The sequence below is a fragment of the Rhinolophus sinicus genome, chromosome 16 (genome assembly GCF_057876585.1).
Source record: "Rhinolophus sinicus isolate RSI-liver-muscle chromosome 16, RSI-T2T, whole genome shotgun sequence".
Taxonomy (NCBI): domain Eukaryota; kingdom Metazoa; phylum Chordata; class Mammalia; order Chiroptera; family Rhinolophidae; genus Rhinolophus; species Rhinolophus sinicus.
This window is the reverse complement of record NC_142516.1, coordinates 7,049,334-7,065,403: the sequence shown is the minus strand read 5'-3', so window position 1 is coordinate 7,065,403 and position 16,070 is coordinate 7,049,334. Positions and strand designations below refer to the sequence as shown.

The 16,070-nt window shown below is 52.7% G+C and overlaps 1 protein-coding gene across 1 annotated transcript in view; it reads right to left on the bottom strand.

The window, feature by feature from the left end:
* Positions 1-7,024, bottom strand: part of ENG (endoglin) — a 28,890-nt gene extending 21,866 nt beyond the window's left edge. The window contains exon 1 of the mRNA XM_019728648.3: positions 6,410-7,024. Coding sequence (XP_019584207.3) covers positions 6,410-6,476 — 67 coding nt within the window. The 5' untranslated portion in view covers positions 6,477-7,024. The remainder of the gene's footprint in view (positions 1-6,409) is intronic.
* Positions 7,025-16,070: the final 9,046 nt, after the last annotated feature.

The window sequence follows — 16,070 nt, the reverse complement described above, 5'->3', positions numbered from 1 at the left end:
GGCTATTGGGCGGTCTTTTGCCTAACCCGGACTTCTTTCCCACCTTTCCGCCACCTTGTTGGGATCAGGACCACCAGAGGTCAGGGAAGGACGTAAGATGGCTGCCCTGGCCATGCAACACTAGCCGCCAGCAACACCTTGGGACGGATAAGCTCAGAACAAGGACATTTCACCACCATGAGGGCCCAGGCCTTACCAGTTCTTGCCCTGGTCCTGTCCTATGTCCCAGGGACTTCAGAGTGCCTGGGTCATATGGCATTTTGGTTAAAAGCAAGGTCTCTGGAGGCAGGCTGACCTGGATTTGAATCCCAGTCCTAACACTTACTAGCTATGTGGCTTTAGCGAATGATTTTACCACTTTGGGCTTCAGTTTCCTTGTCTGTACAAGGACAATAAGAATGGAACCCACACAACCTTTAGAGGTTCTTGGGAGACTCTATGAGAAAGGGCATCTGGTAGCTCTTCTCATCACAATTATTTGATTGATTTCAGTCACGTGAGAAGAATTGACTGTCTATGGGGGGGGCAGGGGAGGTTGGGCTGAAGTGGTGAGATGGGGCAGCCTGCAGGTGAGGGATCTCTGAGGGGGTCTGATTCTCAGGCCAGCTGACTCTCTCACCCCAGTAGACTCAAGGGCTGGCACAATGTCCTGCTGTTCCAGCCCCTTGTAAATTCAGCAAGCCCCTCAGAGCTCCCCACCCTCTCCCTTTCCCTATCAGTGAACACATTTGGCTGTTACCTAGTCCCAGCCCCTCCTATAAAGATGGGGATACTGAGGCCTGGAGAGGCTAGTTGATACAGGGTCACAGTGCACATGGCTGACCAGGCTGGGATCAGACCCACCTCTCCCCATATGACCCAGGGTCTGGCCTGCAGATTAGTGCAGCGCCTTCCTCCTTCCCTTCGGACTTTCCCTGCCCCCTCCCCAGACTTCCAGGAACCCCAGTTCCTCCCGGATTGCCGGGGCCGCCTGAGCCACCTCCTCCATGCCGTCAGCGTCAGCGGGAGAGGCCACAGGCCTGGCCATTATGTAATGATCAGATAACAGGCCAGGCTGGGAGATCAGATAAGAGGTCCATTTATTTTGGGGCCTTTTCGAATCCTGGCCGCCCCCACCCCGCAGACGAGAATGGGGAGACAGGAGGGAGTGTGACGCCTGGGCCTGTCTCCTGGAGCCGGAGGCGGGCCCAGACGGAGCTGAAAACAATCCTCTGGCACCAAGGGGAACGCCAGGGCCACCAGGGACCAGAGTTGAAGGAGGCACCACTGGAGGCCTGGGTGACCGGCCTAGAGAGAGACCCTGGAGCCACCTTCCCACCTCTGTTCCCTTCCTCCTCCTTCCTGTCCTACCAGCACAGAGACACCCTCAGCACCTTTGGAGGCCACAGATGATAATGGTCAAGAAAAGCAGCTCTGGAGTCAGATGTCCTGGGTCAAATCCCAGTTCTGCCTCTTAAAAAGCTGGTCACCTTGAGCAAAACCCTAACTGCTCTGAGCCTCAGTTTCCCCATTTGCAAAACAGCTTCCATTGTGCCCACTAGGACCAGGTACTGTTTTGAGGCTTTGCCTGAGCTGATCCATTTAATCCTCACAGCCTACAAGGTGGGTACTCCTACTATAACCATTTGACATGTGGGAAAACTGAAGATCAGGAAAGTACAAGAATTGGCCACAAGGTTACTCAGCTATTAAGTGGCAGGGCCTGTATTTGAACCCAGACAGTCCAGCTCCAGCACCTAACACTCACTTTGCAGGCTGTGCGTCAGCTTGGTGAGGTAACCCAGTAAGTCTTCTGTGACTATTTCATAATTACCAGGGCAGATCCTTTTTTGACAAGGGTCTTTTCTGCTTTTTTCTTCTTCAGTCACCGGGCCCCCCAGCCCCCCTTTGCTCCTTTCAGGGTCCAATCATAGCCTCACAGATACCCTAACTTCCAGCCCAACCACTCCCGCTGGGCCTGACCGCCAGCGAGGCCTCAACACTTCTTTCTCCATCCAGCCTTTCATGACTCCCCAGTGCCTGTAAACGCTCCACAACCTAGAGAGGAGTTGCAAAGTACAGGGATCTGACAGATGCCAAAGGTTCACGTCCTGATTCTGCCACCTTCCAGCTTCCTTTCCATGGCTCAGTGTTACTATCTGTAAAATGGGGATGAGGATAATCATGACACCTTTCTCATCAAGTTGGTGAGCAAGTTGGTAAGATGACACATGCACAGTGCGAAGCAGGCTCCTGACGCATGAGGATTGCTCAGGAACTGGCAGCTGCTGTCACAGTTATTTATGCCCAGTCAGTGGGGAGACGTGAGCTTTTCCTTCAAACAGACCTGGTTCCTTGCCTCTGCCATGCCCTTTCCCAGACCAGCGGTCTTCCTTTATTTGACAACTTGGTCAGCTTCTACTCATCCTTCAAAACACTGTTGTAAAAATCTCCTCATCAGAACTGACCCAGTTGCACTCTAGGTGGGAGAACCACGGTAAGTGCAGGAAAGGGATCAATGCCCAGGGTGAGACGATCTGGCAACAGAGAGGCCCCCATTATCTCCCCTGAGGCAGTTTGGGCAGTGGTTCAGCCCAGGGCTCAAGCCCCAGCTGCTCAGACCTGGGCTGTGTTACTTGGGCAAATTCCTTCACCAGCCTGTGCCCCAGTCTCCTCAGCTGCAAAATGGGGTGACAGGAGTGTCATCAGGCTTCTGTGAAGGTTGAGTCTGACAGTACATATACCAGGTCTAGAACAGCATCTGGCATACAGTAAGCTTTCTAAATATTGACTGTTACATTTATCTCTCCCTCTGTACCCTTGTCACAGGGACTGAAGTCAGCTCAGCCTTGGATGAGGGTCCTCTTCAGCCTCCAGGGCTGATGCCTAAAGCTGGGGCTGTAGCTAGGAGGGTGGGCCCAAAGCCAGGGCAATCAGCTCTCCAAGCCCCCACACCAGGCCATTAAAGGTACCAGGAAAAGAAGCTGGGTGTGGGAGCAGACAGCCTAGGGTTTAAATCTGGACCTGCCATTGTCCCGAACCTCGATTTCCTCATCTGTAAACTGGGTATAAAGACATAGAGCTGCCTGATGCACCATGGACACAGAAAAGGTGCTTCCTTCCCTCTTGCCCATATTCCCCCTCAGACGCTTAAGCAAATAGACCAGGCCTGTCCTCAGAGAGCCCAGCACTGACCTATCTGTGACCTTGAGACAAAGACTCTCTCTCCCTCTGGCTCTTAGTGTCACCATCTGTCCAGCTGAGGTGAGAGAGAATCTTAAAGGTCATGTCTCCACTGGTCCCAGGGACCCAGACTCTTTTGGCTCACACAGCTCCTGCTCCAACCTCTTTTTTCTCCTGGCAAATAGGAATCGGCCCCAGAGTGCAGACTTTAAGAGATGGATATTTGTGGTCTCTGTCCTGTGTCAATAATCTCCTCTCCAGAGAGTCCTAAACCCCCACATAGGTGGCAGGCTCGGGGACTCCAAGTCACACCTCTGGCCCATCTACATTCATCTACACTTAGGAAACACTCTTTGATCCCAGCCACCCAACGTGGGCCATGAACCCTAGCACCCCCACTTCTGAGACTCTTTCCAAGTGAAATACTCCAAAATACAGGAAAAGGTGCATATACCAAAAATGTGCACTGAGGTAGTATTTATAATTAGCCCCAAAGAGAAAACCACCCAAATATTCAATAATAGGGGCTTCATTACGGTGAATGATGGTTGGCAGTTAAAGGAGAGAACATTTCAGAACCACAATGGGATGGTTATGGAATCCACATGACGATATCGAAACTTCTGGGACGTAAGAAGGGTACAGAGGACTCCAAAACGTTGATCCACCTGCATTAAATGTACCTTAAAAAGCTAGACAAACGCCAGTACGCAAGCCACCAGCATGCTAACAATTTTTGCCCCTCATATCTCCTTTCTTTGAGGAGTGGACTGAAGGTAATATGTGGTTAAATTGCTTTTTAAAAATCTCTACATGTTTGTTCAAAAATTTCCAACATGACAAAAAAAGTATGTCTTAGAAAGTGAAAATCCCCTAGAGAAACCCGCCCGATGCTACAGAACAAAACAGTGACATCGGGATTTTCTCTGTGCATATTGTGAATTATTACTATTTTATTCTTGCAGAAATGAATCATTGCTGTGTGGGCACCTAAGTGTGTCCCGTACATCTGTCCACAGTCATGTAGACATAGGTCTAGCTTTTTCTTGGTAATGGCTGCATGATAGTCCACTGCATAATGGGATCCAGGCTGATGGGCATTTGAGTGGTCTCCAGTTGTTGGGTTTTTGTGACCGGTACCTATGGACTATACACGTTTATAGAGCTGGTCAAATAACTCTCTAGGTCTGACTTCCGAAGTTGGGTTGTTCCATAAGTTATGGTTTTGAGAGATTCTGCCACTGTGTTCACGGAAGGTGGGACCTGTTTTTGAACCTGTTTTGGAGCCATTTGGATCCTTCTTCCAGCCTGAAGAAGGATGCCTGGGTCCCTCCCATCCCCTGCCCCTGCATGGAGATCTGGGTTCCAAGCCTTGGCCGAGGCCCCCATCTGCCTTCCGTGGGCCTCAGTCTTCCAGACTGTCGGTGAGTTGAGCTGGATGGTTTGGGATGCCCTTAGAACCCTGCGATCACTAGGTGCCAGTACCAGCTCGCAGGAGCACATTGATAAACTACCAGGAGTTTTTCCAACTGGCTGTTCAACACAGCCATTATTAAAAAATAAATTTTATAAGCTTACAATTAAATACATATATTTTAAAAGGTAACAAATATCAAACTCCTTACTTCGTAATGATTTTTCTCCATTTTACTATTATCTATGCTCTTGAGGTTATATATGTCTGTCGTATATGTGTGATGGAAACACTAGATACGGGTGTCCCTATGGGCACTGTGGGCGACTCCAAGTGTGGTGAGTTGGAAGCTTGAAATCAGCCGTGTGGGAACATTTACACCACAGAAACTGACAAACTCTACCCCCCATCCTTGTTGTTAATTATTTGCCAGCACACAACTAACTGCCTTTGATCCTATAAAACCAAATCCTAAAGAACTACGTAAATCTTTCTTTCTCTGATGACTGAGAGGAAATGCGGGGGCAGCTGGAGAGATGGCAGAGAGGAAATGCGGGAGCAGGGTAGCTATCTTGGAGCTCAGGTAAGGCTTTTATCTGAGCTATAGGAACTTGGCAGGCCGCAGCTTTCACTTCCTGTCCTGTAAAATGGGGTGACAAGGCAGCCATCTTGCATGGTTATCAGGAGCTGTATCAAGAGGGGTGGTCACATCACACGTGGTTAGGAGCAAGAGTTCCAGAGAGCCACAGGCCTGGGGTCAAATCCCTGCTAAGTCACTTAGAGTCTGAGGCTCAACTTCCTGTCTGTCAGTGAAGCAGGCCGTGGTAAGAGCTTTAGAGACCAAGGATTAGGGATTTTAAACTGCTGCAAGGTTGGGAAAGGCAGGGAGGAGGTGGCTACTGCTACTGGTCCTCTTCTCACCACCTCCCCCAGATCCTTTAGGGAGTTCCTGGGTGCACCATGGGTGAAGGGGTGTCCACAGGGCCATCCTGTGACTTTAAGTGGATGTGTCCACAGAGCACAGCGAGGCCGCAGTAAGTGGGATAAGGGGTTGGGAATCCCCGGCTCCTCGCGGCCCATCATCTGATCAGCTTCAGAAGGCAGCAGAGGCAGTGCCTGCCTGGAAGAGTCCCCAGGCTGAGGAGCCCCCTCAAAAGCCCTGGTCTGGGACTGTGCCCCATCCTACGGCTTCTTGAGGGATAGAGGCAGGGGAGATAGTGTTGCGTTCAGAAAGGGTCTGAGAGCCACTCACAGGCCCCAGGGAAGGGTGGAGGGTTTAAAGCTAATCCTAGAACAACAATAACAACAGAAACAACCAGCCTGCCTGAGAGCTTTCTCTACAAGCATTGCCTCAACACCAACCTTACCAACAGCCCGAAGTGTGTCTGTTACCATCCCCACTTCACTCAGAGGCAGGAAGGCCGTTCCCCAAGATCACACCACAAGGAAGTAACTGACAACCTAAAGCCGAGCTCCAACTGTCTTGCGTCCTCCTTCCCACATCTTCCTCAGGGATCTTAAGGCCCAGAGAGGGCAGGAGGGTGGGGGAGTAGGGGGATGCACAGCACTCTGGGACCTGGGCTTCCAGGGGAGAAACTGGGAGGACCGGGCCAGAGGTCAGGGTTAAGGGAAATAACTCACCCCTGTGTGCTGAGACTTATAGCTGAAAGTTCTTGGTCCTGCCAAACTGGGATGGTTGGTCACCCTATGGCATCTGCCTTGGGCTGTCCAAACCCCCTAGGTCAGCTGCTCTGCGCATGACCTCAGGACACAGGGAGGGGGCCAGAAACACTTGGGGCTGAGTATCCCCACCCCGGGTCCCTGAACACCTACTTGTGGGGCTGAGGCTGCAGGCGGCCAGCAGTACGGCCACGACCAGGGAGAGCTTGCTTCGGTCCATGCTGTCCACTCGGGGGTCTGTGTGCTGGGCCTTATCCGGTATCCAGGGGCAGGGCTGCAGGCGGGCGCGGGGGCCGGCGTGGGCTCGCGCGGGGACCCAAAGGGAGCAGGCAGCCGGAGCGACGGCGTCCCTGCTCCAGCCTTCTGAGGTGTAGGCCGAGGGGTCAGGAGAAGTGGGCACAGGGGTGCAGGGCCAAGCTGGGGGTTGCTGGCCGAGGAATGAGCAGGGAGGGAGTGCTGGGCTCCCCTGGGGTGGACAGCAGTGGTGGCCGCAGTCTGGGCCAGTGGCTGCAGATGGAGGCTGGGGTATGACCGTCAGCGGTGGGGAGCTCCTGGCTCATCCAGCCCGGCCCGGGGAGGCAGGAAATGCGCTTCCTTAGAGAAGGGGCTGGGCCAGGCGGCCTGCCAGGCGGGAGAGGAAGTGCCACGAGCTTTGTCGCTGGGTGGGGGGCCCTGGGGGGGGGGGAGGCAGTGGGGTGGGAGGGCCAAGGCTCCAGGTTTGTCTCCCCACACACCTCACCTTTTCATCCCATCCTCTCTCTCCAGGGCTGACTGGTGGGGTTCATCTGGCATCCCCCAGGGGGCAGATGAAAACAATCACCCTAACAGCCCGCCAAGCCACGCGGAGCTTTCAGGGGTCAAGCGCTGGCCAAGGCAGTCCATGTGGAGCTCACAGCCCCATGAAGTCAGTGTTCCCATTTTGCAAATGAGGAAATAGAGGCCTAATGAAGTGAGATAACTGTCCCAAGAAGATGGTAGAGTTGGGATTTGAACAGATCTCAGTGGGCACCAAAGCTGGCTTATATATAGCATGACACTGGCTATCATTCTCTCATTTTTCAGACAGGGAAACTGAGGCCCAGGATTGGGAAGGAACATTCCCAAATTGGCATGGTATGACAGCTGAGACCTCAGGGCCCAGAGAGGACAAGGCAGCGGCCCAAAGCCACACACTTTGTGTCTGCCCCCTCCATGGGCGGAGAATCCTTCGGGGACAAAACACAGCCCCAAATTGAAATGGGGACACACTTTAATGACATGTCTGAAGTCAGATGGCCCTGGGTTCAGAGTGCTTCCCTGCTTGTTCTGAGCTATGAGACCTTGGTCATAGTTCCCTTAACCCTTGGTCACCCTGTTTGTAAAGTGGGCATAACAGTGCTTTCCTTGCCAGGCTGTTCGTGAGATTTCCAGAGGTCAGGGCACTATAGTGCTAAGCCCTGGGCCTGGCACACAGGAAGTACGCTCCCATCAGTGCTCCCTGAGTTTGGGAGACAATCCTAGAACTGTTCCTGGTTCATTCTGCAAACAGTAAGTGCCAAGTATGTGCCCACTGTGGTGCTAGTTATGGGTAGGACCTAGGGTCAGGCCCAAGGGAGCTCAGAGGAGGAAGCCTGAGCTGCCTGGAGGAGGTGGCATTTAGGCGCCGCCTTTGAAAGACTGTGTAAGTGGGGGTGGGGTAAAAGAAAGGAGTGAGGAGGACATTCAGGCAGGGGAATAGCCTGAGCAAAGGCACAGAGGCAGGAAGTAGTTGGAGCACTGTGGGACAGCAGGGGTGTGGTAGGACAGGAAGTCTGAAGAGGCAGACTGGCCCTGCTTTGGAAGGAGGGGCCTCCAATACCAGGACTTTATCCTGAAGGCTTGTGGGAGTCATGGAGGGTTCTAGAACAGAAAGTACTGGCAGAGGCGGGCTTTGAGAAGACAAATTTTGGTGTGTGTTGGCAGGACCCACAGAGGGAATGGAGCTGGGAGGGGGGCGTTGGGGAGTGTTTTTTCTCTTTATACTTGTCCTGGGTCACAGATGGGGAAATTGAGGCCTGGGAGGAAGGCCTGGGTGCCTCTGGAAGGAGCACAGCAGGATGTGTTTGTCTCTGCAGGACCTGACAGAGAGACAGGAAGGCTGGGTGTGGCTCCTTGGGTGGGGATTAGAAGAAGGTTCGCTTGCCCAGTCCTGTGGCTACAAGGCCAGTTCCTGGCCAGGCATGAGTGTGGGGTCCCAGGAGACCCACTCAGGCCTAGCAAGCTGGGAAGGCTGGGATGGGGTGGAAGGGGTCCCCAAATGTGGCAGGTCCTCTGCCTTTTCCTATGGGCTCAGAGACGGGAAGGTGGGCACCACAAGGCAAAGGGTGGCCTCAGTGGAGGACAATGGGGTGGCTATGGGGTTTCCCCCGGCCCCACCAGGGACAGTTAATCCACCCCAGGGCTGAACTCTCCCTGTGCACCAGCCCCGCCCTAGGCGTTCACCTTATCAGCTCTGAATCCGCACAGCCACCCCTGGAGGTCGGTGACATTAAACCATTTACAGAGGAGGAACCCAAGTATCTATGAAAAGTGAGAGACCCCCAGGCTGAAAAGTGGAGACCCATGGCTGCCTGGCCCCACGCTTACCCCCTTCACTGCTGCTCCCACCTGAGCTGTCTGTGGAGAGGATAGATGTCACCAGGGCTGTGAGTTTCACAGGGTGAAGGGGATTATTGTCCAGAGTGGGTGTTGGAGCATCTGGGGAATAACAGAGACCCCGTAGGAGGCTTTCCCTAAACTTTCCTCCCTCCCACTTCCCTCCAAACTGCATAATCCATTCCCACCCACATTATAAACAAGTCCCATTGGATTCTTCAGAAAGCAGGAGAGGCTGCAGGTAGACATGAGGAAGAACTGGTAGGGAAACTTCCAGGGAGAGAAAAACCTACAGGAGCCACACGAGGGCCTGGACCTGGCCCCAGAGATCCCACGGAAGAAGAGATAGGGGCCCCCAGGGGTGGACAGGAGATCACCCTAAAGCTCCCACAGCACCTGGGCCTCCCCACAACCCCTGGCCTGTGTGGAGTCGTGCTGTATGAGCATCTCCACACGACTAGAAGCCTTCGAAGGTAGGGATCTCAATGCCTCTGCACTGCTATGTCCCCAGGACAGAGCCTGGGACCCTTTGACTTTTGACATATATTTATCAAAAGCATAAAAGTGCCCTGGAAGGTAAGGCAGGGGCAGAGGCCATGGAATCATAGGGAAACTGAGGCACAAAGTGGTAAGTCCTGCTCCTGTTCCCCAGTGGAAGAGGCCAGTCCCGGGACTGGGTCACCTGTCCCTGGGAAGCTTGGTGGTCATACAATTTCACAGCTGGGGTACAGATCTTGGGGTGGTTGTCTTCCATTGCCCACCAGACACAGTTTCCCTCCCAATGGACACATCTACCTGTCCCACGCCCCTCAGCCCTGCACAGATCCGAGAGAGAGGAAGGAGGGGGAGGAAGGCGGAGGAGGGGAATGATTCCTCCAGCTCCTTCCCTACAGGGTCACTGCCTCCCTCCACTGAAGGCCACAGCCCTGACCCGTCCCTCTCCACAGGGCCCTTCAGGCCGAGGGTGGTCATGACCCCGCTGCTGCCATGCCTGGGGGCTCAGCACCGTCCCTGTGGTTTCACTGTACCCTGCCCACACCTGTGTAAACAGACCCTATATTAAACTCTCCTGATCCCAGTGGAGCGTGCCATCTGTTTCCTGCTGGGGCTCCGACTGATGTAGATGTTTTCAGGTGCCGCCTAGCCACACGCCAAAGAGACATGTGGCTGATGGCCAGCCCCCTATGCCTGGACCCCACAGTAGGCAGGTGCACAGATTCAATGCTTCCTCCTTATGGCTGGCCAGGAAGGGACACAGCATGTCCACCCTGGCTGCTGTCCACTGGAGGAATTTCAGGCGGGCCCCAGGGAGCCCCCCCAGGCGGCTGACCGTCTCCAGCATGGGCCTGGAGCCAGGGGCTAGTGGGAATAGCAGGGCTAGACCCACACAGGCAAGGGAGAAAGTGGGTGCAGAGGAAAGAAAGCACCGGACCAGGAGGCAGAGTACCCAGGCTCTGTGCCGGGTGGCCTCAGGCAAGACCTTTCCATAGTCTGGGTCTCAGTTTCTTCATCTGTGCAATGGGAGTGCAGCCTGCTAAGCTGGAGGAGCTCAAAACCCAGGACCAGAATCGGAATCACTCCACCATTCACACACTTGCCCAGCCTGGTGCTAAGTGCCACCTCATAGTTACCTCAATGAGCTGAGACTGTCATGTCCCCATTTCACAATGGAGGAAACTGAGGTTCGCATGTGCTTCTCTGGGAGAAGCAGAGGATAAATCAAATCTGGACCTCTTTCCTCCTTTGGCTTCCAGAACATTCTGTCTTGGTTTTCCTCCCACCTCTCTGGTCGCCTTATCTGCCTCCTCACTGGTTCTTCCTCATCCTCTCACACTTGGCTCCTCGGCCTCTTCCCTTCTCTGTTTACCTTCACTCCCAAGTCAGGTTTTCTCAAACTTTTGTGACCATGACAACCTCGCGTCCCAGTACAAACCCTGGGACTCAGGCTCGAATAACTGAAACAAAGGTTTTGTGAAACAATATATATCCTCGTGATGTGTATCCATTCTGTTGCAATTTCTTTCAAATACTGATCACAGCCATTCTATTGATTTCATTACCCACCAGTGGGTCTTGTCTGTAAAATACAAATAATGCCCTAGAGCCTGGTACCAAGTGTGGTCTCTCAGGCCCTGCCCCAGACCTGTGAGTCAGAACCTGCATTTTATCAAGACTCCCAGGGCACGGGGGTGCACATTAAAGTTTGAGAAGTGCTGTTCTGGATGCCCTCATCCAGACAAACAGCTTTAACTATCGTTTATATACTGATGGTTCCCAACTTCATAGATTCCAGATAGAAAATTCCAGCCAGAACTCTCTCCAGGTCCCAGGTTCCTGGATGTCTAGTAAGCAGCTCAGACTTCACTCATCCGAAACTGGGCTCTATTCCTTCTCTGCCAACTGCTCCTGCCTCAGACCCTCCATGACAGACCGTGACAGCTCCGTCCTCTCGTTGCTTAAGCCTTGAGGTGGACCTTGACTCTCTCTCTCTCACACCCCCATCCAACTTACATGCAAATCCTGTTGGGTGTTCCCCCAAATTCTCAGTGTTTGTGGGGTTCTTACCACCCCACTATGACTACCCTTGTGACCACCAGCACCTCAAAATATTGCAGTCACTTCCTCACTGAACTCTCCTTGCTTCCAACCTTGCCCTTAGCCCACTCTGCACACCATAAAAGGCACCTGTTAAGCTAAGTCAAGTTCCTTGCCTCCTCTGCTCAGAGTCCTCTGGTGGGCAACCATCTCATTCAGTGTAAAAAAACAGGGCCCCTCAAATGGTAGTGAGGCTACCTCATGCCCTCACCAACCTCACTTTCTGCGCTTACCCCCTTGCTCATACCACTGCAGCCATGCGGCCTCCTTGCTATTCCTTGAATGTGCCAAGCATGTGTCCACCTCAGGGCCTTTGCACTTGCTGTTCCCTTTCCCTGAAACACTCTACCCCTAGATGACCACAGGGCTTGCTCCTCACTCTTTAAGTCGCAGATCAAATGGCATATGGTCAGTGGGAGCTTCCCTGACCCATTGCATTTAAAATAGTCCTCTCCCTGTACCATAAGTGGCCCCTGGGGCACACATCACCCTGTCACATACTGTACATTGTTTATGTTGTGTCTCCCTCTCTAGAATAGAAGGGCCCCATCACTTAGAAGAGTGCTGGCTCACTCTTCTAGCACTTATAAGCATTTGATAAGCGCTTATGCAATAACTGAATGGGATTAACCACTGGGCTACACAGCTCAAGGTCTCATAGGTTTTGATTCTTAGTCCCCAGAGTGTGGGTGCTGAGGGCATTCTGAGCCCAGGGACAGGGCCTCTGAAAAGGGGGAATGACTCCCCAGGGGTATAAGGAAGTCACAGGGTCTGTGATCCCACCAGACTCTGTTCTAGAAGAGCAAAGTCCCTCAAAGTCTCCCTCACTTTCCCCGAGGAATGGTTCTGGTACCTGCTGCCTCCTGGGTGATATTAGCCTTCCTGATAAAACCCAATCCTCACGGTCTGAAGGACCCTTGCAGATCACCTAAGAGGTAGAAGGATTCCACTGGACCGGATTCCACTGGAATCTAGAACCTCTGAGTTGTAAGGGCTCTGAATTCATAGATAGGGAAACTGAGGCCCCAAAAGGGGAGAGACTCTCCCAGCACCTCACGAAGCATGGTGGGCAACACAGGCAGGACACCCTGCACCAGAAACTCAGGAGTAGGGCAGAAGCAGGAAAGGTAGGCAAGGGTTCCCCTGCCTCACTGTGTGATCTGGGACAAGCCATACAACCTCTCTGGATCTGTTTCCCTAGTGTGGAATCTGTGTGCTTGCAGGCTGCGCAGGTCCAGTAGGGCTCTGGCCCCCACCCCTCCAAAGCCCCCCCACCATGGAGCCGCCAGGCCTTCCTGTTTACTCGAGGCCCCTCTCGCGGCTGGGAGGCGACAGCCTTGGCCTCCTCTGCTCCCTGCTTCCTTCCTCTCCCACTTCAGGACCTCCGGTCAGGCCCTCAGGGCCCCCGAGGCCAAGACTTAGGGGTGCCGTCCAGTGGGGGCATCTGAGGCCACCACCCCAAAAGGCCTACCTGGCAGCACTGCTTCTCTGAGACCCTGCAGTTAAGAGGCACTATAGCATCCCTCTGGCTGATTAGAATGGAACAAGTCATTTCCTGGAGTGTCCCTAGAGATATGAAGAGTATGACAGCATCTACTGTCCCGGATCTGATGCCATGTCCACCTTTCAGCCCACCAGTAGGGGAGGAGCACACGCTGACCTTAGGGGAGCTGCCTCCTCCACAGAGCAGGTTCCCTCTGAGCTCCCCAAACTGTGGGCCAAGGACCAGCAGCCAGAGCCTCGCCACCCAACCCAGACCTGCTGAATCAGAATCACTTTTGTAACAAGACCCTGAGGAGCTGTGTGTGCACTTCAAAGCTGGAAGAGCTGCAGATCTGACCACCCTGCCCGGTTTTAAACCCTTCATGAGCCTCACCTATTAGGTATTCTTGGCCCAGAGGCTCAGCCTGAATCTCTGAAACCTTTACAACTAACTTCCAGTTTAGAAGAAATTCAGGGGATGGAGGAACAAGTTAAACGACACCACAGGAAGCAACAGACAAATCGGGAAGGAGGAATTTTCTGCAGGACAACCAGTCCTTTCACAGGCCAATGTCATAAAAAAGATGGGGAGAGCCTTTCAAGGTCAAAGAAGTTTGACGAACATCACAACCCAATGAAACATGGTCCTGGATTGTCTCCAGTTGAAACACACATTTTGGGGAAAAACTGCATATGGACTGATGATGATCTATTATGATGTTAGTGTTTCCTTAGTGTCATCAAAACTCTGAGTTGTGGTTATATCGAAAAATATCCTTATTTATTAGAGTCACACTAAAGTCACACTTTAGGGGTGAAATTTTTTCATCTCTGTAATTTACTTTAAAATAGTTTGGCAACAGTAAAACAACAATGAAGGAAGTATGGAAAAATGTTAATTACTAAATGTTGGTGATGGGCGTATGGGTGTTCATTCTATTATTCCCTCCAATTTTCAGTTTATTTGAAAATTTTCATTGAAAACTCTCTGAACCTCTCATTGCCCTTAGAGGAAAGCCTAGCTACCTGGGTTGGCATCCAAGGCCCTGCAAGCCTGGCCCCCAGCACCGACCAGGCCTGTCGCTCGCTACGGCATTCCCTCTAGTCTGCATTCCAGCAGTCCTAAAGGCTTCGCCCTTCTCACACTCAACCGGTCCTCTCCACCTCTGCAGCTCTGCAGAGCTGTTCCCTTTGCCTTTCCATGGCCTCTGTCTCACAGTGAAGTGAACTGCTAGGTATCTTCAAGACCCCACTCCGGAGCTCCAACTCAAGGAACCTCCTGCCACTAGGGGCCCCTCTGAGCTCTGTGCACTGAGCTGGTCAGACGGGTCTCAGTTCAGTAGGTCTGATGGAATTTTGTGAACATGGGTCCCCTCCTTGTGCCAGGAGCCATATCATAGTGAGCCCGGGGCTTATGCGCCTCTGTCCCGCCAGCATGGCAGGTGTCCCGGAGTATTGCTGAAGGAACAAACATGCACAAAGGAAATTTTCAAGGAAGGTTTGTAGAGGCAAGGATGGGGTGGTGGTTACTGGAGCTTTTAAAATGTTGTTTTTTTTTCACTTTTTCAAGTCTTTTGGGGTTTCTTTTTAATGAACAAAGTGACTCTGTGGTGAATAATTTGGGTCAGCTTAGGTTTTTCATAAGCTGGGACATACCTGAATTCGTGAAACTGTAATAAGAAAATAAAGATAGTGATGATGTCACGCAGGACATGGAATCCAAAAAGGAACAGCGGAGCCATGGACAGGGGAGTCATACACTATATTCTCGATGGCGGCCGGGCGAGACACAAAAGTAAACATCCACCAGTACCCCAACAAGGCGTCTTCCTGTACCCCAATCTCGCTGGCGGCCGGGCAAGACACAGGAAGTAGGATCCACACGATCCGTGATCCACAATCCGTTTGCTAACCACACTTGCTAGCCGCAATCCGCTTTCTGCTTCTCTGCCAACCAACCAACCGCCTTGCCAGCGTAGCCTCAGCAGTTATATTAGTAGCCAATGGCTAACTGGTAACAGCTGATGGCCACCCAGCCATCTAATCACCGAGCCAGCACCTTTCCACATGAGGCTGACAGCCTGGAAACTGCTCTCGGCGACTATCCCCACAGATGATGATTTTGTCAGGTGGATTTCTCTATCTCCTTATCATGTTTGGCGTGTTTTCCCACTCATCCTCATGCAAATCCTCAGACAGCCCCGAGATAGAAGGGGAGTGTGCATGTCAGTGTTGGCGTGCGTGTGTGCATGTGTGTGTGTTAGCCCAGTTTGACGGATGCCACATGGACACCCCCAGGAGTGAGTTAGGGCTCCTTGGCACATCCGGGTTGGCATGGGAACAGAGACCAGCTGTGGAAACTGTAATGCAGGGAGTCATACGGGGTCTCTGGTCCCGCTCCCCACATAAGAACGCAGGATATGGTGAGGCCAAAAAGGAACACCCACGGAGCCATAGGTAGGGGAGTCATACCACTATATTCTCTCTGGCGGCACTATACTCTCACTGGAGGCTGGATCCACACTGTCCGCAAACCGCCATCCACGCTTGTCAGCCCAGCCGCCATCTTCTTGCTAGCCCCCATTCTTCTCTCTCTTCTCTCTGCTAGCGTAGCCACAGCAGTTATATTAGTGGCCAATGGCTCACTGGTTACAGCTGACGGCCAAGTAGCCACAGCTGATGGCCATGAAATCACAGTTGACGGCCATTTACTACCTGAGCCAGCACCTGTCTATGTGAGGCCGAGAGCCTGGAAACTACTTTCTGGGGCTCTGCCCCCACAGAGACCTTCACTCCGCACCCCACCCAGACAGGATGGCGCACCCCACATGCCTGCCTTCTCCTCTCTCCCCTGTATTATTGTGGGGGCAGAGCCCCAGAAAGTAGTTTCCAGGCTCTCGGCCTCACATAGACAGGTGCTGGCTCAGGTAGTAAATGGCCAACTGTGATTGCATGGCCATCAGCTGTGGCTAGTTGGCCGTCAGCTGTAACCAGTGAGCCATTGGCCACTAATATAACTGCTGTGGCTATGCTAGGAGAGAGAGGAAAGAGAAGAAAGAATGGGGGCTAGCGAGAAGATGGCGGCTGGGCTGGCAAGTGTGGATGGCGGTTTGCGGACAGTGTG